This window comes from Trachurus japonicus, chromosome 19 (genome assembly GCF_045865225.1).
Source record: "Trachurus japonicus isolate A0001 chromosome 19, Traja_1.0".
Classification (NCBI taxonomy): domain Eukaryota; kingdom Metazoa; phylum Chordata; class Actinopteri; order Carangiformes; family Carangidae; genus Trachurus; species Trachurus japonicus.
The window spans coordinates 3,017,579-3,038,363 of record NC_140925.1 but is presented as its reverse complement, the minus strand read 5'-3'; the positions used below and the strand labels follow the sequence as shown (position 1 = coordinate 3,038,363).

Genomic DNA, 20,785 nt, shown 5'->3' with positions numbered 1-20,785 from the left:
ATTCTGTAAGTTATGTCACTTTTGATGCAAAGTTGACATTGTTTGAGATGTTTTTGTTCTGACAACTTGACATAAAGACAATTTAAACTGTCATAGCAGACCTAATGGACAAACTTTAAAAATTATGTCAAGTTCTTATAACAAGGAACATCTCAAACAATGTCAACTTTGCATCAAAAGTGACATAACTTACCGAATGACACTTAACCACAGCTGTCATAAGTATTCATTGATGGTTATGACAGTTTTATGTCAATCTTATGAATACCTATTCAAGTTAAGTGTTACCGTGTTGGTCCTGTGTGTGTGTGTGTGTCTAGATTCCTCTGTTTTAACACAGTGATAATAAAATAAAAACATCCCATCACCTGTGTGTGTCTGTTTGCACCTGCAGGTTCCCTCAGTAAAACGCTGTGGTCTGCTGCCCCCTTGTGTTCAGCTCTGGGACTTTAACCCTGTGTGTGTGTGTGTGTGTAGGTGTAGGTGTGTGTGTGTTTCACCTGCAGTGAGAATAAAAACCAACACGTTTATTATTATGACAATAGAAAAAAGAAACTGTTTTATTGTAAAAAGAATGAGCAGAGAGAGAAACAACAAGCAGAGTTTCCAGAGTGACCAGTTGTTATTGGATTAACACTGATCTGCAGATTAGTTAGATTAAGACCTGTGGATGTAGGACACACACACTCACTCACACACACACACACACACACACACACACACACACACACACACACACGATATGGAGAGTGAAATCATCACAGGCTTCTGGTTGTGTGGAGTTTTCACCTGCAGCAGATTAACGACGGTGTGTGTGTGTGTGTGAGAGTGTGTGTGTGTGTGTGTGTGTGTGTGAGTCCACAGCCCTTTCTGTCTTTTTCTTTCTTTCCTTCTCCACCTAAACTCCACTAATCCACAGGGGGGGGGGCAGGTAGAGGAGGGGGCAGGTAGAGGAGGGGGGGTAGGTAGAGGAGGGGGGGCAGGTAGAGGGGGGGTAGGTAGAGGGGTAGAGGGGTGGTAGGTAGAGGAATAATGAGATTAGTGAAGCTGCTTGAAATCTGAACATTGCGTCGTAGCGTCGCTGCTGCTGTTTGTTTGTTTGTTTGTTTCACTACTTTAAAATCGTTGGAGGTCGTAGTGGAGGTTGCCGTGGTTCCCAACAGGAAACATGAACTTCTCTCCGTCTGGAAACGAGTTCATAGACGAGTTCTTCATCTTTAAACTCTCATTTCATTGTTTTGTTTTTTATATATAAACGTCAGAATAAAGAAATAAAAGCGGAGGAAGAGGAGCTGAAGCATCGATCAAACCGTCAGTTCATCCTTCATGGTTCAGATCAACCTCGCCATCCTCCAGCAGGAACAGGAACAGTGTTTGTGTGTGTGTGTGTGTGTGATCGTCGGTTCGATGTCGGTAGGCAGCGAGGGGCCGCTGAGCAAGGGTTCGATTCCCTCAGGCGGCCAGAAGCTCTCGGTCCGGTTTCCTCCTGGGACGACGCTCCCGCTCTGAGAGGAGAAGGAGAAGAAACAGAGTCAACGCTTTGTTTCTGTTTGATGAAAAACTTTTTCTCTTCTTTTCTTCACAGTTCAGATCCACTCATTCACTTTGTTATAGATTTATATTATATTTATATTTATATTTATATTCCATAAAGTCACTGAGACGTGATGAGTCACTTCATCAGTTAAACCTTCAACCGCCATCGACCAGCGGCTGCAGCTCAACTCTCTGTGACGTGAACATGGTGAAGTTTTTATTGTGTTTCTGGTTAACAGAACAAACATTTTAGTTGATGATTAACAACTTATTTGTCTTTTTCTGATCATTCTCTGCCACTGTTACAGTATAACCCTCAACATAGTTTAATAATAAACATAGACCTGATGAGGAAGAAGAAGAAGAAGAGACATTTATTTGCTTTGTATGAGCTAGACTTGTTCGATTAATCGGTTTTAAATCGTAACCACCATTATTTAGTTAGGACGATGTTAAAAACGTGTAATCATAAAATCGATCTTTTACTCTAACTAGAGTCTGCTCCAGTCTGCTTTACAAGACAGAATGACTAAAGTGTCTTTTTCACATTTATTGAGTTTTAAACATGTATCCATGCTTAGATGGAACTGTTGAAACTGTTGCATTAAAGCAATATCACATGTTGCTTAAGTAACAAAATTAAAAGTGCCTCCTTATTAAAATAAATAGTGCCGTTAAACATGCTGCCTTTTAAATTCTAAGGAAATGGAGGCCGACAGCCGGCAGATTTGTTTCTTTTTTTCTTTTTTAAAATTGATTTTGGGACATTTTATATCGATTCTGAATCGTATTAAATGAGAATTGCGTTTCTTATGTGAATCGATTTTTTGGCACAACCCTGATTTAAACCATGATGATCAATGATCAATATCGTGCGCTGCTAAAACCCTAAACCCTAAACCCGGGCTGACGACCCGGGACCGGGGTCAGTGAACGCAGCTCGGTGACATCACAGACCCTGGAGCAGCTGCTGAACATCTGGACTCAGAGAACTGACCTGGTTCCTGCTCCTCGGCCTCGGGAACCTCCGGCAGCTCGTCTGAAGGAACCTCGGGAAGATCCACGTCGCCCTGGAGACGGAGGGAGAGGAGGAGGTCAGACACACCAGGGTAAATACGGGGATCTTTAAGTTAAAGCAGATATCATCGGCACGGCCGTTTCGGCTAATGCTGTGTTCAAGGCAGGCTTTTGAAACCGTAAGTTACGGCTTCAAGTCACAACTACGACTTGGTAGCGTTCCAGGTAACCCGTAGCTCGTGTTTTTACCGTCCTGTTGTCTGTGAAAGTTCCCTATAACGGCCACTCGTAACTTCCGACCCGTGAACTCGTACCAGATCGAACTGGTATGACTTCACAGGAAGGAAAAACACAAAGTACGAGTTTCCTTGAACGCACCATGAGTTAGCAGCCCCCGCCCTTGTCAGGCATCAATTGGTCCTCGTGCTACGTCACCACATTCACGCGCATCCCTTGGCTGCACACACAGCCCTTCATGCCGTTCTCTCCCCTCATTGGATAACACTTGTATCCCACAAGGAAAATTTTCTCCTCGGGTTACAGCAGAGCAGAGTGACGGAGAGACTCGTGTTTAGGCTGAAATACTTCATGTAAGTGATTGCTGACGGAAAATAGGACTATTTAGGACTTATATTAACAAAAACATTCCACTGATATCTGCTTTAATTCTAAAACCTTTTTAAGACTTTTTTAAGACCTTCTCCATATTTTTTAACACCTCACCACCACTTCAAGCTGTAAACATTTACATCAGTGACACTTTTAACTCAACAGTTTTAGTTTGTGATAAAGACTATAGACCACTATGATGCAACAGAATTCAAAATAGGCTGGGATAATAAATCAAAGGCAAAGTTTATCAAAAAAAAAAAAAAAACATTGCTCCACTCTCAAAAAACAAAAACAACAATCTTCTTTTCTTTTTTATGTACCGGTTCATCTTTGTTTGTTTTTTATAAAATGAATAAATTCACACTTTCACAATGTTTTTTAGGACTCAAACTCTTGGACAGCTAATTCAGAAAAAATACCTTTAAAATTTAAGACTTTATAAAGTCGTGAAAAGACTTTTTAAGACTTTTTAAGGGTCTTAATTTTCCTAAAATTGATTTATCACCTTATAATACTTTTCAAGATCCTGCGGATACCCACACACACACACACACACACACACACACACACACACCCTGACCTGTGTGATGGCCTCCAGCTCGGCCAGCACGGCCTCCTCGTCCTCCTGGGAGAAGGAACCGGCCAACATGTCGTCGATTTGCTGCAGACACACACACACACACAACAGTCAATTTGTAACGTGAAACTTTATTGACAACGTCGTCTGAACAAACTGTTTGAGAGAGAAGCAGACAGTAACATGAAACTTTATTGACAACGTGGTCTGAACAGACAGACAGAGTCTCAGTGAGTCTCACCCTCTGGTACTCGACGGCGTCCTGAGTCTCGTCCATGATGCGCTCCACCTCCTCGATGGACATCACCTACACACACACACACACACACACACACACACACACACACAGGACAATGACATCATCACATGAGGTCACGACAGCCGTCACATCTGGATGTTTTCATCTGGATGACATCACCACCACCATCACTCACCTCGTGCATCTTCTTCAGACACTCGTTCCCGACCTTCAGGCCGTCGAGGACCGTCTTCTCTACCTGAGCAAACTCCAGATCCTGGACCTGAGACGGAGATGCTGCTGTTAGTTTAGTTTAGTTTAGTTTAGTTTATTATTCAGATCCCCAGAGCCACAGCTCTTCTTCCTGGGGTCCAAATGTATCAAATATACAGTCAAAAGTACAAAAACAGAAACATTACAAAAATTAAAAACAAAGAAAACTAAAACAAGGGAGCAATACGCCTCACCGAACAAAACAGAAGCAGAGTGAGCGTTTCCACTTCGTTATTCTGCTTTATCCAGTTTTTGTTAGTAATTATTCACATACTAATCCATATTACATCCATATCTACATATTATATATGTATACATCATTACACAATCAACTTACACTTCATATCATATTGCATATACATTCAATCTACAGTATAGATTCATTCTGCACCATACACATTATAATAACACATATATTTATATATCCATAAAAATATGCAACATATTATACATATAAACATACCATGTTTTCCTATTTTGCTAAATATTTTTTAATTAATATTTTGAATTGCTTTATGTAGTGGTGAGTTTGATATTTTTAGGCAGTGAATTCCATTCTTTCACACCTCTATACAGAACAGTGCGCTTGATGGCGTTAGATCTGGCTTTAGGTGTTGTAAAGTTTCCTACAGCTGCATGTCTGGTGATATATTATGGATCTCTGCACTTAAAGGCAGGTTTTTAAACAAAATAGAAGGTGTGTGTGTGTATGTGTGTGTGTGTGTGTGTGTGTGTGTGTGTGTGTGTGTGTGTGTGTGTCTCACCAGGCGCTCCAGGTTACTGATCTGGTTCTCCGTCTTGTCCAGGAGTTGGTCCTGGTAACGTTTCTTCTTCAGCAGCAGCAGAGCTTTACTGTCGGGTTCAAAATAAATCAGAAGGAGTCAGAAAGAAATAAGCAAAGCAATAATTAAAGACCCCCTAAAGAGGCATTTTAAAATGTGTAAAAATGCTCTGCTATGATGACTATTCTTTGATTAAAATTGCTTACCCACACAAAGTTGTTTAAAATAACTCTCCAAGACACTAAAAACACGTCCATTATTTCTCCCTCATTGAAAAATTCAGCTTCTATTCATATGCATGACTGCCTGGTCAGGGTTGCTAGGTAACGGCGGTGCGCGTCAGGGGCAAGGGAGACAGAAAGGTGATGTCAAAACACGAAGCTCACGTCAGGTTTCACGTGCAAGCTTGTGTTTCCTCCGGCGAGTCTTTGTATTGAAATGTGAATTTGAATGTAAACCCAAATGTGAATAAAGTTTATAACAAAGAAAAAGAAAAAAAAAAAAGAGATCAAACCGGGACTCGAATTATAGAGTTGTTTAGGTGCTGGCATCCAGGGGCCCAGAGTCTCTGAGTTGCTCGGTAACAGGCTGGTATCACCGTCCTTCACCGCTCCTCACCCCAACACAGAGCTTTATACCCTCTGCATATATTATGTAATGAGATGGGGGGAAATCAACGGGATTGGTTGCTATAGTTTCGTGACGCACGAAAACTGACTCCAGTTTTTTCAGAGTCTGGTATTGAAACATATTGAAACTGCATTTTCAAGTCTAAAATGCTCAGTTATGGCGTGGATTAGCAATTTAGCTCCTGAAATGCCTTGTAGCAGAGCCCACACACTAAATTGACATGTTAAAGGGATAGTTCACCCTAGAATGATATTTCGCTCATTATCTACTCCCCCTCATGTGGACTAAGGGCTGGAAGAAGTTTCAGAGTCCTCCGTCCCTTCTCTGAGTTACAGGGGGTCTTGGCGTAGCAGTGCATTTCAATGCAACGGTTGCAAAGGGACACCAGAGCTCTTCGTAAAAAAACACACACAAAAAAACATCCAAATACCTCCATGATGCTCGTATGTAATGTCCGTCTTGTGCTGAAGCCCCAAATTGCGTAATTGTCCCGAAAAAAATTAAATAAGTCTATATTCCAAGCATGTTTGTAGCATTAGCTCCTAGTGTCTGTTGTCCGGGCTCTTCCGCTGCCAGCGCGCATGCGCAAGGTTCTGGCTCGTACAAATACGGCTCAGCAAAGAAATGCAGCTCGTCCTCGACATCAAAATCTTCAGCCATGGCTAAAATATGTTTTAAGAGGCCAAAATTGCACGAAAAAGTGTTGTCCCGGTGCAAGGCAGGCTATTACGGACTGCTTCTAGTCCTTCGCCGGGGTAAACAAGGAAGCGAGTCGGTCTCAGTGCGAACCTTGCGCATGCGCGCTGGCAGCGGGAGAGCCGGACAACAGACAGTAGGAGCTAATGCTACAAACATGCTTGGAATGTGGACTTATTTAATTTTTTTCGGGACAATTACGCAATTTGGGGCTTCAGCACAAGACGGACATTACATACGAGCATCATGGAGGTATTTGGATGTTTTTTTGTGTGTGTTTTTTTACGAAGAGCTCTGGTGTCCCTTTGCAACCGTTGCATTGAAATGCACTGCTACGCCAAGACCCCCTGTAACTCAGAGAAGGGACGGTGGACTCTGAAACTTCTTCCAGCCCTTAGTCAACATGAGGGTGAGTAGATAATGAGCGAAATATCATTCTAGGGTGAACTATCCCTTTAATCATTTTAAAAAGTGCATTTTTGGTTTAGGGGGTCTTTAATGACTGATTAATTATCTAATTAATAACTGATTAATTATATTATATATATTATTATATTATAACTGATTGATCAGTAAAAATACTCATATGATAACATTTTTATTTTGTCAATAATCTGAAGATTAAAGCGATAGATTCAGGAGTAAATAGAGATGATGATCTTCCTCCAAGGATCAGTGGCCCGGTGGGATGTCGTGGTGCGTTCACTGACCCCCGGACGGTTCAGTTGCTACTCACTCTTTCTTTCCATCCTTCAGCAGCTGTTTGGCCAGAAGCCGTTCCTTCTGCAGCTGCACGTTGATCTTCTTCTGGTACTGTCTCAGCTTGTCTCGCTGCTGCTTCAGTTGCTGCAACACAACACACACACACACACACACACACACACACACACAGGACAGTCAGACTGTGTGTGTGTGTGTGTGTGTGTGTGTGTGTGTCAATGTGTGTGTGTGTGTGTGTGTGTGTGTGTGTGTGTGTGTGTGTGAACCAGATGCACCGTCATTCATAACTGCAGCAGTTTCAGTTTTATGGTTTTACGGCCTCGGTCTGTGAGACAGTAAGTTAGATATGTAGATGTTTATCTTCTCTAGTTCAACACATTCACCTGTGAAACCTGTTCAACTACAGAACAGACACCTGATCCAGGGTCTGATCTGACGTCATCGGTGTAAAAACACTTTGACACAACTTTATTAACCACACAAGTTAAATCTTTAAATGATTAACAGCTGTTTTGTTTTGTTTTTTTATCCTGAATCCAGATTTAAATAAATCAAAACACTAAAAAACCTCCATGTTGTTTCTTCTCAGACAAACTGAAGCCGAGTTGAAGAAGAAAAGCTCTTTTAAAGTGATAAACTGTTGTTTTTAAATCGATGATCGATCAGAACTTTATTGAAACTCTGCTAGTTAACAGTAGTTAGCTCCGTGGCTAACAGCGTTAGCTCCGCTCACCAGAATCGCTTTGTCTTGTTCCGTCACTCGGCTTTGTTTCTTCTTCCCGAACAGATTTCCCATCCTGACTGAACATCCCAGCTCCGGCTGTAACACGGAGCCGCTTTACAAACTTGTCCCGAGGAGAAAAACTAGTGAAGCTTTTCCTCCATTATTATTTGTGAAGTCATCTGTGCGCGAGCGGCCACACCCACAGCGGGAGGAAGGACGGAAGCTGCGAAGGGTCAAAGTGACACACGGAGCGGATTTTAAAACGAGTCGACGGCAGATTCAGACGTAAATAAATGTTAAAAAGATGTTAAATAAAATATGAATAAAAGTAATAATGTCTGCGTCGACCGTGAAATAATAAAAACAACGTTTTCAAATCAATTAAAAACAAACTGGGCGTTGATGTAAATAAAATCGCGTCTCTCTGCTGCCCTCCTGCGGCCACAAGGAAGAACTGCAGCGCCGGGTTTGTCAAGCTGGCGACATTAGCTACAGAAACACCACACTGCCACTTCCGGTGAAAACTCAACAAAATAAAATAAAATAAAATAAAATAAACAAATGGAAATGATCAGAAACAGATATTAGCCGTTTTTTTAATATATTTTTTTAGAGCGATCAGTAAACGTGTCATATGAATATTAAAAATGTTTTTTTGCTACAAAACTCAATATTTTGTGGTTTCACTTATTTTCAAATCAGGAAAAACACATTAGGACATGTCTGGGTGCATATTCATAACTCTTAATACACACAACCACTTTACATCATATCACAGGTTTCTTACCATGTTACTCGGGACAGTTTCTTCGGTTTGATTTGGTATTCGGTAATAACTTTGTATTTCTCATGTCAGAGATTATAAGACTTGTTAGCATGTTAGCACGTTTTCACGTAGGCTAAGTGATCTGGATGGAGCTGGGGACCGAGTTACACGATAGATGTATTCTTCCGTTTTTCTTTACTGTACAATGCTCTGTGTTTTCCTCCTCTAATTGCAGTTTTTTGAAGTGGACATAATCAAAAACGAGTTAAACTCGTTCAGAATCACGATTGTTCGCTGTCCTCTAGTGGTCACAGCGACAAAACGGTATTTTAGTAGTAAAACTTGCGTCAATGCTGATATGACTAACTGTTTCACGTCCGGTAATAATTTCAAAATAAAAGATATACCAAGCTTTCGCCGTCGTTAAAAAATGTATTAACCGTTTGTATTTCTTTCTACCGTTTTTCTTTACCTTACAATGCGTCGTGTTTTAATCCTCTTTTTGCGGTTTTTGGTTAAACTAGTTCGGAATCACGATTGTTCTCTGCCCTCTAGCGGTCACAGCGAGTCACTTCCAAACGCGTATAATATAGTAAAACTTGCGTTAATGCGGATATGACTAAAATATTTCACATCCGGTAATCATTTCAAAAATAAAAGCTTTCGTCGTCGACAGTTGAGCGTTGAAAATTAACCACTGACATAGTACTGTGTTTCTCTCTACCGTTTTTTCTGTACTGTACAATGCTCCGTGTTTTTGAAGTCGAGTCGACACCAAAAACGAGTTGAACTAGTTCAGAATCACGATTGTTCGCTGCCCTCTAGTGGTCACAGCGAATCAAGACAAAACGGTAGTAAAACTCACATCAATGCGGATATGACAAATTATTTTACGTCCGGTAATAATTTCAAAATAAAATAAACACCAAGATGTCAGAAACTAACCACGAAATAGTACTATTACGTCAGCGGTTAATTGACTTTTAACGGCAAACTGTCGATAATCGCGTTTATTTTGAAATTAACGCAGGGTTTACTCGCTGTGACCGTTAGAGGGCAGCGAACAATCGTGATTCTGTACTAGTTTAATCATTTTTGGTGTCGACTCGGCTTCAAAAACATTGTACAGTACAGAAAAACGGTAGAGAGAAACACAGTACTATGTCAGCGGTTAATTTTTAACCCCCAACTGTCGACGACGAAAGCTTTTATTTTGAAATTATTACCGGACATGAAACCGTTTAGTCATATCCGCATTAACGCAGGTTTTACTATTAAAATATACGCATTTTGTAGTGACCCGCTGTGACCGCTAGAGGGCAGCAAACAGTCGTGATTCTGAAACCAGAGACGTTCTGGACTTTGGTTAACCTGTTTTTGGTTATGTCGACTTCAAAAAAACGCAAAAAGAGGATTAAAACATGACGCATTGTATAGTAAAGTACAGTAAACTGGTAGAAATAACGGCTAATACATTTTTAATGCTCAACTGTCGACGACGAAAGCTTGGTACCGTATCTTTTATTTTGAAATTTTTACCGGACGTGAAACAGTTAGTCATATCCGCATTGACGCAAGTTTTACTACTAAAATACCGTTTTGTAGTGACTCGCTGTGACCGCTAGAGGGCAGAGAACAATAGTTTTAACCCGCTTTTTGGAAACGTATTTAGACCATAGACTGTAAAAAAAAAAAAAAAAAGATTTAGACGAAGAAAACATGAAGCATTATTTATTTAAGAAAAACAGTTGAAAGGAATACTAACACGTCAACGGTTTATGAACTTTTAACGCTCAACTGCCGACGACGACAGCTTGGTATATCTTTTATTTTGAAATTATCACCGGATGTGAAACAATAAGTCATTGCCGCATTAACGCAAGTTTTACCATTAAAAAATACCGTTTTGTAGTGACTCGCTTTGGCCGCTAGAGGGAAGCAAACAACTTTCTTTGTTAGCAACTTGATATGTCTCTTATTTTGAAATTACCGGACATAAAATAATTAGTTATATATGCATTAACGTAAGTTTTACTATCACAAAAAAATAAAAAGAATAAAAACATGTGACAGCGGAAGTGTCATGATGTGACCGCTAGAGGGCGCCACAAATCCCAACTGTCAGTTAGATACAACAACTTGGTACAAACTTCCGCTTAGGACTTTTCAAAATAAAATGTTCAAATAACGTTACACATAATTTTTTTAAAACTTTTTTTCCACTTTTTTAAGATTCAAGATTTTTATTGTCAATTCAACCAAATGCACCAGACATACAGATGAATCGAAAACGCCGTTTCACTGTCCTATGGTGACAAAATAAAATACAATACACAAGACAGGACATGACCTAACGCTAAAGTAAAAAGATAGTGAGAGAGTATTTTTCAGTATTTCATTATAAATGTGTTTTAACCAAACATTGTGAAACATTCACAGACAAAGAGACACACAGAGATATTTTGGATTAACATTTATTCATGAAAAGGTCGTGTAGACCACAGAGTTCATTAATGACAAGTGTCCATCCAGACATGGTGGCGACACAGGAGGGAAAATACAGCACACAGCTAAACCACAGTCTTTAAAAAATAAAATCAGTGCACAGATAATCTTACAAAGATTGCATAATATAAAGAAAGGTTATAAAATTTCCCAGAAATAGTGCAATTTTTTACCACCACCAGGAAAACAAAACGAAACCCGCTCCACTGTGATTCCAGTTTCCTCGGCGCTCCACTTCCCACAGAGTCAAACAATGTTTTGGTTTTTCTTCGTGTGAATCTCTTCTGACTGGATGTGTGGGCTGAGAAGAAGTGCAAAAGCCGCCGGCGTGTTGACGGCTACATGTTAGTGACACCGAAACAACAAACACAGAAAAACACATGAAGCTCGGAGTGAAGTGAACACAACATTCACAGAAACACAAACTTTTTCATTGCACATGGGAAAAACAAAAAATATAATCTGTGAATATGAGAGAAACAAACGAAAAAAAACCTTGTCCGTCCTTCATCAGTCAGTTTTCATTTGTCCTGCTGAGGGGAACAAGGCGACAGGAGTGCAAAATGAACACTGACAGGGTTTAAATAAAGTTTTCACTTGTAGAAAACGGGCCTATAACACGTCCATCAGTGCGTGAACAGAGTGTTTTTAATGTGTGTGTGTGGAAGTCTGTGGTGCAGCCTCGGACTCGACCTTCGACCTCTCAACTCCGACTTAAAAACTCCAGTGAATCGATTTGAGACGTCGCAGGTTCAAAAAGCAGCAAAATAAAACAAAGTGAATGAAGCTTCGGCACAAACACATGAACGTCTCTTCTCCCAGACACCGCGTGCAAAACAGAAAACAGAAAAACCACCAGGAGGAAACTTCTGAGACGGAAAAAAACAAAAACTTTATGTTGGACGTTTGATTCAAATACGTTTAAAAACCTTCAAGTAAAAACCTCAACACACACGTCCTCTGTGAGTGACTCTTTATCATCATTATTATTATTGTGCTATCCTCCCTCGCCACTCCTCTCTCGTCTCTCTACAGGACGTCGTCACCTCAACGTCGTGAAAAAATTACAATTTATCGGTTCCTCCGACGCAGCTGCTCGTATAATAAAGACCAGATAGATGATGCACACTGCAAAAACTCAACATCTTACCAAGAATATTTGTCTTATTTCTTGTCAAAATGTCTCAATTTTAGTCAAAACTAATCTCTTTCCACTTTAAATAAGACTCGTCACCTAAAAATTTACTTGTTTTTAGTTCATTTTCACTTGTTTCAAACTAATTTTCAATTGAAATAAGTAGAAAAATCTGCCAGTGAAAGCAAGAAGCAAAACTTGCTCCACTATCAGATTTTTCTACTTATTTAAAGTGGAAAATCTGCTTGAAAGAAGTAAAAAGTGTCTAAAAACAAGCTACTCTTAATGTGATGAGTCTTATTTTAAGTAGAATTAGATTTATTTTGACTAGAAATGACATTTTGACTAGAAATAAGACAAATATTCTTGCTAAGATTTTGAGTTTTTGCAGTGTGCAGGAACAACCGCAGCTACACACAATGTTACGCAACACAGTAAACACACACACATACGCACGCACGCACACACACACACACACACACACACAGACACAGACTGAAGAAGGAAACACACACACACAGCTGCTGCATGAGTCAAAGTGGCACCAAAGTGAAAACGAACCCTCCGGACGGACGTACATTCAACATCTGTTCGTCAGAAAGAAAGACAAAAAAAAAACTCGGGAAACGCGTCAACACCTGCAGCCTCAGGCCCCGCCCCCCTCCACCGGCGCCTCCACCTGATTGGCCGACGTCAGTGCTACATGAACTGCTGCATATTCTACAGAGAGAGAGAGAGAAGGCCACAAGACAAAGACGTCCATCCATCCATCCGTCGCCTCCACGTCCCGAAATATAATCGTGCATGCGGAGACACTCAGGTTTTTTAAATTTGTTTTTTTAAAGTGTGTGTGTGGACGTTCACACGTGCACGACAACGTGAAAACAAGGAGGAAGAAGAAGAGGAAGAAGGAACTCGACTCCACTAAAACTATGATGCAAAACTACTGATGCACAACAACATGCTACTGTGTCTCTGTGAGGAGGAGGAGGAGGAAGAGGAGGAGGAGGAGGAAGAGGAGGAGGAGGAGGAGGAGGAGGAGGAGGAAGAGAAAGGGGAGGAAGAGGAGGAAGAATAAATAGTAGGAGGAAGGAGGAGGAGGAAGAGGAGGAAGAAGAGTAGGAGGAGGAGTAGAGGGAAGAAGAGACAGAAGAGGAAGAGTAGGAGGAGGAGGAAGAAGGAGAGGAGCGTGAAGAGGAAGAGAAAGAGGAGGAGGAGGAGGAGGAGGAGGAGGAGGAAGGTGAGGAAGAGGAGGAGGAGGAATAAATAGTAGGAGGAAGAAGAGAAAGATGAGGAAGAGGAAGGTAGATGAGGAGGAGGAGGAGGAAGAAGAGGAGGAGAAGGAAGAAGAGGGAGGGGGAGGAAGAGGAGGAAGGAGGAAGAGGAGGAGAAGGAGGAAGAGGGAGGGGGAGGAAGAGGGGGAGGAGGAGGAAGGAGGAGAAGGAGGAGAAGGAGGAAGAAGGAGGAAGAAGAGAAAGAGGGAGGAGGAAGAAGAGGAGGAGGAGGAAGAGGAAGGTAGATGAGGAGGAGGAGGAGGAAGAAGAGGAAGAGGTGTGTTGTGTTGCTGCTTTGGTTCTGGTCATGGATGGATTCTGATTCTGATTCTGGTTCTGGTCGTGTTTCTAAAAAACTGTTTCACAAAAAACACAACGGACAAAAAAAACATCTGAAGGAAGAAGACGAGCAAACGGACAGTTGGTCCTCCACCGAGGAGGAAGAGGAGGAGGAGGAGGAAGAGGAAGAGGAGGAGGAGGAGGAGGAAGAGGAGGAAGAGGAAGAGGAGGAAGAGGGGGAGGATGAAGATGAAGGTAACAAATCATAAATATGACGTCATGTCTCTATTTCCATATTTTTTCCCTGTGACGATAGAAAACACCGTAGAAACGTCGTCGTCGTCGACTCGTCGCTCGGCAACGCTGGACGAGGGGAACACACACACACACACACACACACACACACACACACACACACACACACACAGTCCGTCCCAGTGTGCTAAGCCCCGCCCCCTGACCCCTCAGGGCCGTTCCCATTGGTCCGTTTCAAGGCGGCCGTGGCGGTGCAGCAGCAGGACGCTGGCGTTGAGGAGGAACATCCAGTTCCGGTTTGATCTGGTTCGGTCCGGTTCGGTCCGGTTCCCAGTCCCCGGTCAGGGTCCGGTGGATCGCCGGCCCGATTCCCCAGAGCTCAGAGCTGGTGGACGATGCTGTCTGTGTGGTGGTGGGACACGGTGGCGGCGGCGGCGGCGGCGTCGGGACGGAGACGCTGCCACTGGAAAGTCGTGCTGAGGGAACCGAGCTCGTCCTCCTCACTCTCCTGCTCCTTCGCAAACTCCATGAACACCTGAGGAGGAGGAGGAGGAGGAGAGGAGGAGGAGAGAGGAGGAGGAGGAGGAGAGAGGAGGAGGAGAGGAGGAGGAGGAGGAGGAGGAGGAGAGACAGTTTAGTTTAGTTTAGTTACCTTTATTTAAACTTGTTAGTACACTGAGGCAAGACTCATTTACAGTGCAGACGAGAGTACAGAGCAAAACAAACAAAATACAGAACAGATAAACACAATGAAATACAGTAAAGGACAGAACAGAAGACATCAGAGGAAACGATTACAAACGGAAGACAGGGAATTTATTAATTAATAATTTGAAGTGATTGAATGGGACAGAGCGGGAATAATGAAAGTAATGGTAAACAAACACTGCATATCTTCAAAATCAGGCAGGTTTCCAGGATGCCAAGTAGCCTACTCATTTTAATGTAACAATTGCCGATGAGAACCGGTGTCAAAAAGGGAAAAAGGAGGAAAAAAAAAATCCATCACGGACTTTCTTGATCAATTACCATGGCAATGAACGAAGCTTCGAAGCTTCGAATTTTTTGGGTCAGCCCTAGATGTCACCATAGTCTAAGACAGACATGAAAACAGCTTCAACTAATTTCTTTCTGCATGCCAATGGAGGAGGAGGTGAGACAGGAGGAGGACAAATAGGCAGATGACGAAGAGATAGAAGAGGAGGATGAGACAGAGAAGGACAAAGAGACAAAGGGGGATGAAGAGACAGAGGAGAAGAAGGAACAGAGGAGGAGGAGAGACAGGGAGAAGAGGAGGAGAAACCGTCTGAGTCTCTCACCTGCTCCAGAGTCGACTGGGAGAAGTTGTACTCCTCGAAGTTGAAGGTTTGTTTGGCTGAAGATGAAGAGAGAGAAGTTAAATAATTAATAACTGGATGAGCTGGAAGACGTGTGTGTGTGTGTGTGTGTGTGACTCACCGCTCTCTAACTGAGAGAAAGACTTGGCCAGAGATTTAACGTCTTCCATCGGGACTTTATAAACCATCAGAGTGGCGAAGCTGCAGAGACACCGGCAGTAGCAGTTAGACACTCATTGGCTTTTATTTTGAAAGGCATGCATTAACACTTCCTGTATTCCACCTCCTTTGAGCCAAAGAAGAGGAAGAAAAGAGCTGCAGGTGTTTCTACAGGAAGGATACCGTGAAGTTAAAGGGATATGCCAATTTTTTTTTTTCCGTGTCTTGCCTCACTCCCGAGTCCATGACCAGCAGATAGACACCATCCTTTTGACTGTGCGTGCAGTAACAAGGGAGATAGAGCCGTATCGCCTGTAATTAGCTTAGCTCAAACACTGGAAGTGTATGGGTAGTGTTAGCCTGCCTCCACCTAAAGTCATCAGAGAAACTCTTCAGCAACTCTAAACGGAAACCGGCGGGCCGATCTTCGTCTCAGAGCTGACAAAACTCTCCGGTAAGGCATCTTGAGCGGTCAAATGCCGCTAACGGGACGAGATCGGTCAAAACGGAGGGTTCAAGCAAAGACGCTTTATTTTGGTTCAAGCTAGCTACATCGAGGGTAGGTTAGCTTCCTGTTTCAAAGTAAAAGCACAAATTCTATCGTCATGGTTTTCTGTATGTAAAGGGCAACGGGTGTTTTATTTTGTGAAAGTAACCGGAAGTGCGTTGGTCACAACGGCTAGCTTGAGTAGCGCCAAATTCGTCCGAACAAAATTGTAAACAGCTGGTATTTAGACAAATTAACGACACACTGCTACGGCTACTTTCTCACCTAAAAATGTTTGAAATGTTGATAAAGTGATATATTTACAGAGTTTAGAGCTAAAATGAAATCAGCTTCTGACTGCTGATTTCGGCTCGGATAGGAGGCAGGCTAACACTACCCATACACTTCCAGTGTTTGAGCTAAGCTAATTACGGGCGATACGGCTCTATCTCCCTTGTTACTGCACGCACAGTCGAAAGGATGGTGTCTATCTGCTGGTCATGGACTCGGGAGTGAGGCAAGACACGAAAAAAAAAATGTTGGCGTATCCCTTTAAATGTTCGTGTTTTCTATGTTCGTGTGGCCTCACCTCTCCTGTCGGGCGGCGTGAGGGAAGATTCGGAGGATCTCCTTGTGCAGCAGCGCCACCTGCTGGAGCCCCGTCAGCTCCTCCCTCAGCTTCACCTCCAGACTGTAGCCGCGGCCGTACTTCCCCTTCAGGTGCTGGATGGAGCCGATGCACCTGACACACAGAGAGAGACAAACACTGTGTTAAAGAGATAGTTCAACATGTTGGCTAATTGGCCCATTGCCATAATCCCTATAGTCATAGCAGTAGGTTTGTTACCTTTAATTGTTGGTGCAAGCTGTTTTTAGAACGGCGGAGCAGAGCTGTGAGCTGCTCAGAGCTACGCTACGGAGGCTCATGGGATTTCTTGGTTTCCCTCATCAAACTCATTCACCACGCTATGAGATAATAACACAACGTTACCAGACAGAGTTGTTTTAGAGGCAAATTCATGCAAAACCACTGATGCGCGTTGCCTTCAGGGACAGTTTTTCATCAACAGTCTCTGTATTTCCCTCTAAAACAACTCTGTGTGGTAACGTTGTGTTATTATCTCATAGCGTGGTGAATGTGCAGGTCACAACTTGTCCACCAGAGCGTTGTGGAGTTGTTGGATTGTGTATTTGATGAGTTTGATGAGGGAAACCAAGAAATCCCATAATGAGCCTCCGTAGCGTAGCTCTGAGCAGCTCGCGGCTCTGCTCCGCTGTTCTAAAAATAGCTTGCACTGACAATTAAAGGTAACGAACCTACTGCTATGACTATAGGGATTATGGCAATGGGCCAAAATGTTGAACTATCCCTTTAAACTAAATGCCTCGTCCCAACAGAGCTGCTGGTTCTGACCTGAGTTGCCCCGACACCATGATGGCCACGCGGTCGCACACGGCCTCCGCCTCCTCCATGTAGTGTGTGGTGAGGATGGCGCCTCGCTGACGGTTCTTGAACGCAGCTCGTATGGCTCTCCTGCACACACACACACACACGCACACACACAAACAAACACACACACACACACATACAGACGCACACACACACACACACACACACACACACACGGTAAGACACTAAACTCAGTTCCTCCTCTGCAGCTGGAGGTGAAGACGTTTTGTCCTCTCACCACATGCGCTGCTTGGACTTGGGGTCCATCCCCGACGACGGCTCGTCCAGCAGAACGATCTGAGGGTTCCCGATCATACTGAGGGCGAAACAGAGCTGCAGACGGACGAGGAGGAGGAGGAGGAAGAAAAAACAGGAAATATTCAACAGGAAGTCACACAAGTGTCAAGACAAACTCCAAGATTTAACTTCAGCAGGTTGGTTATAACTGCAAAAACTCAAAATCTTACCAAGAATATTTGTCTTATTTCTAATCAAAATGTCATTTCTAGTCAAAACTAATCTCTTTCTACTTAAAATAAGACTCATCACATTAAAAAGTAGCTTGTTTTTAGACACTTTTTACTTCTTTCAAGCAGATTTTTACTTGAAATAAGTAGAAAAATCTGATAGTGGAGCAAGATTTTCTTTCTTATTACAAGCACAAAAAACTTTATTTCACTGGCAGATTTTTTTTACTCATTTCAATGGAAAATTAGTTTGAAACAAGTGAAAATTATCTAAAAACAAGTACATTTTTAGGTGATGAGTCTTATTTTAAGTGGAAAGAGATTAGTTTTGACTAGAAATGAGACATTTTGACAAGAAAGAAGACAAATATTCTTGGAAAGATTTTGAGTTTTTGCAGTGAATTTCAGCAAAAATAGTCAGAATAAACTCAGTTTATTAAATCCTGTTCTGGTGTGAGTGAGTGTGTCTTTATGTGATGGAGGGATGTGCAGTGCATGATGGGAACAAACCAGCTGAGGGGTTTTAAACTCACCTTCCTCTTGAGTCCTGCTGACAGACTCTTGGCTTGTTTGTTCAGGTGATCCTTCAGCTCCAGAGCGTTCACCACCCTGACGACCACAATGACAGGTCACATTAGCCCATAATAATAACAACTTTATTTACTGTATATAGCACCTTTAAAAACACAAGTTTACAAGCTGCTTGATAAAAAAAGCAACAAAGAAAGTCCACAGGAAACATAAAAATGTCACAAGTTATAGGAGATGGAGCAGCCGAGCATTACAGCAACAACACAGGCAACACAAAACCACAACAATAAACTGAGATCAGGAGGAGTCAAAGTAAAATGCAGGATGCAGTTGATTAGATCAAATAAATAAAAGGGGAGATAAACATGATAAAAGGAGAAAAGATGGGATAAAGAGTTCAAGTAGAACAAGGCATAAAAGTAAAACTAAGGGCGCTTTCAAACGAAACGTCATTCAGACCAGTTTTGGTTCATTTGCATGTGTGAACGCGGACCAAATAATCGAACTAGCGGTGTGAAAGCGCCCTAAGAGTGTCGGAGTAAAAGTGAGAAAACTAAAATGAGGCAATAGTGACAGTGAAGTGGGATGGGAAACTAAACCACCTAAGGGAGTAAGGGGACATGAAGAAGGGGAATAAAAATGATAGGAAACAAAATAAAAACAATGATTAAAAAAAAGAGGATGACATCAGATAAAACCAAGTCTGTAAAAGTGATTAAAAAACCAACAACAACCCTTTAAAACCTGTTAAACGTGGCGCTCACCGTCTGATGATGCCGGGGACGTCCTGTCCTCTCAGGCCTTTGACGGCGGCGTAGATCTCCAGATGCTCCTGCAGCGTGATGCGGGGCCACAGGGGGTTGACCTGAGGACAGTAGCCCACGTGCTCCAGAGGAGAGTCCACGGGACGAAACTCGGTGCTGTAGTCGCCCATCAGCACCTGGACAACCAACGGTAACCAACGACACACACACACACACACACACACATCAGGGGCCAGATTCACAAAACCTTCTTTTAAGAAAAAAAACCTTTATTTGGATTTTTTTTTGGTCGACTGTTGGATTGTGTATTTGATGTCATTTTTTTCTTAAGAACATTTTGGGAGAATATGACTTCGTCTGTTTTTCCTTAACCCTCCTGTTGTTCCCTTCCTCCATCCTTCCTTCCTTTCTCCCTTCCCTCTTTCCACAATCCTTTTTCCCTTTCCCTTCCTTCCTTCTGCTTCCTTCCTTGACCTAATCTGTTCTTTCCCTCCATTTTTCTTTCCTTCCATTGTTCCCTTCATCCTTACTTCTTCTTCCTTCCTTCTTGACCCAATCGGTTCCCTCCCTCCATCTATTGTACCTTTCTTTTTCCTTTCCTTCGTAAGTAGGAAAAATTAGAAATTCGTAAGAAATGACTGTTCTTAAGAAAATATTGAGGATTTGCACTTAAGAACTTTATTATGAACTTCTTAATTTTCTTCTTAACACATTTCTTAACCCTCATGTTGTCCTTCTGGGTCAAATTGAAATCTGTTCCCTTTCTCCATCCTTCCTTCTTTTCGTCCCTTCTCTCTTCCTTCTTTCCACAATCCTTCCTTCCTTCCTTCCTTCCTTATTTTGATCCAACTGACCCTCCATCTTTCTTTCGTTCCTTCTTCCCTTCCCTTCTTCCTTCCTAGAATGAATCTGTTCCCTCCCTCCTTTCTTTCCTTCCCTTTTCCCTTCCTTCCTTCCCTTTTGACCCAATCTGTTCCCTCCCTCCATCTATCTTTCCTTCCTTTTTTCCTTCCTTATTTCCTCCCATCTTTCCCTTTGTCCTTCCTGCCTTCCTTCCTTCCTTCTTTCCCTTCGTCCTTCCTTCCTTCCTTGACCCAGGTGGACAACAGGAGGGTGAAGATCTTTCTTAAGAACATATTGGTGAATCCGGCCCCAGGTTTCTACTCACACATCTAGTATTATTGTGTGTCATGTGACGTGTCGTGTACCTGTCCTGCAGTGGGGTCGGTGTCTCCTGACAACATGTGCATCACGGTGCTTTTTCCTGCTCCGTTTGGACCCAACAGACCCAGAACTTCTCCTGGAGGAAAGAAAAAAAAACGGGTTGTTTAGTGTTTCTCTCCACAGGAAGCAGCAGAAACCATCAGTCTCCAGGACAACGGCTGCCTGCACGTGCTGTACCTTTGCGTACGCAGAAGGAGATGTTCTTCGTGGCCACTTTCCTCTTCTTGCTGAAGGAGAAACCTTCTCGTCGGCCTTTGTACTGTTTCCTCAGGTTGCTCACCACCACGGCCGGTTTCTGTCCCCGAGAAGAGACACACAACAACAGCAACAACAACAACACACAGTGA

The 20,785-nt window shown here is 42.5% G+C and overlaps 2 protein-coding genes across 3 annotated transcripts in view; both read right to left on the bottom strand.

Annotated features, from left to right (window-relative positions):
* Positions 1–1,090: 1,090 nt before the first annotated feature.
* chmp6b (charged multivesicular body protein 6b) lies at positions 1,091–8,096 on the bottom strand. Its single transcript, XM_085760881.1, has 8 exons — positions 7,815–8,096; positions 7,098–7,207; positions 5,018–5,105; positions 4,177–4,263; positions 3,984–4,049; positions 3,746–3,826; positions 2,534–2,606; positions 1,091–1,505 (listed from the first exon to the last, which is right to left on the bottom strand). Exons 1-8 carry the CDS (start codon positions 7,875–7,877, stop codon positions 1,453–1,455), a joined length of 621 nt encoding a protein of 206 aa, XP_085617007.1. The 5' UTR covers positions 7,878–8,096; the 3' UTR covers positions 1,091–1,452.
* A 6,228-nt stretch (positions 8,097–14,324) lies between these two features.
* Positions 14,325–20,785, bottom strand: part of abca5 (ATP-binding cassette, sub-family A (ABC1), member 5) — a 37,273-nt gene continuing 30,812 nt past the window's right edge. The window contains exons 29-38 of one of the 2 annotated variants that reach the window (XM_085762474.1): positions 20,616–20,733; positions 20,423–20,514; positions 19,215–19,390; positions 18,453–18,528; positions 17,691–17,785; positions 17,417–17,536; positions 16,592–16,744; positions 15,478–15,557; positions 15,339–15,394; positions 14,325–14,554 (exon numbers count right to left, since the gene is read on the bottom strand). In XM_085762474.1, coding sequence (XP_085618600.1) covers positions 14,399–14,554; positions 15,339–15,394; positions 15,478–15,557; positions 16,592–16,744; positions 17,417–17,536; positions 17,691–17,785; positions 18,453–18,528; positions 19,215–19,390; positions 20,423–20,514; positions 20,616–20,733 — 1,122 coding nt within the window. In that variant the 3' untranslated portion in view covers positions 14,325–14,398. The remainder of the gene's footprint in view (positions 14,555–15,338; positions 15,395–15,477; positions 15,558–16,591; positions 16,745–17,416; positions 17,537–17,690; positions 17,786–18,452; positions 18,529–19,214; positions 19,391–20,422; positions 20,515–20,615; positions 20,734–20,785) is intronic. The other variant, XM_085762473.1, reaches the window with a different exon arrangement.

Excerpts from the sequence above, each read along its gene's own strand:
- chmp6b (XM_085760881.1), bottom strand. The coding sequence starts at position 7,877 with ATGGGAAATCTGTTCGGGAAGAAGAAACAAAGCCGAGTGACGGAACAA. Across the intron at positions 7,208-7,814 it reads AACAAGACAAAGCGATTCTG|CAACTGAAGCAGCAGCGAGA; the intron begins GTGAGCGGAGCT and ends GTTGTGTTGCAG. Across the intron at positions 5,106-7,097 it reads CTGAAGGATGGAAAGAAAGA|TAAAGCTCTGCTGCTGCTGA; the intron begins GTGAGTAGCAAC and ends TGAACCCGACAG.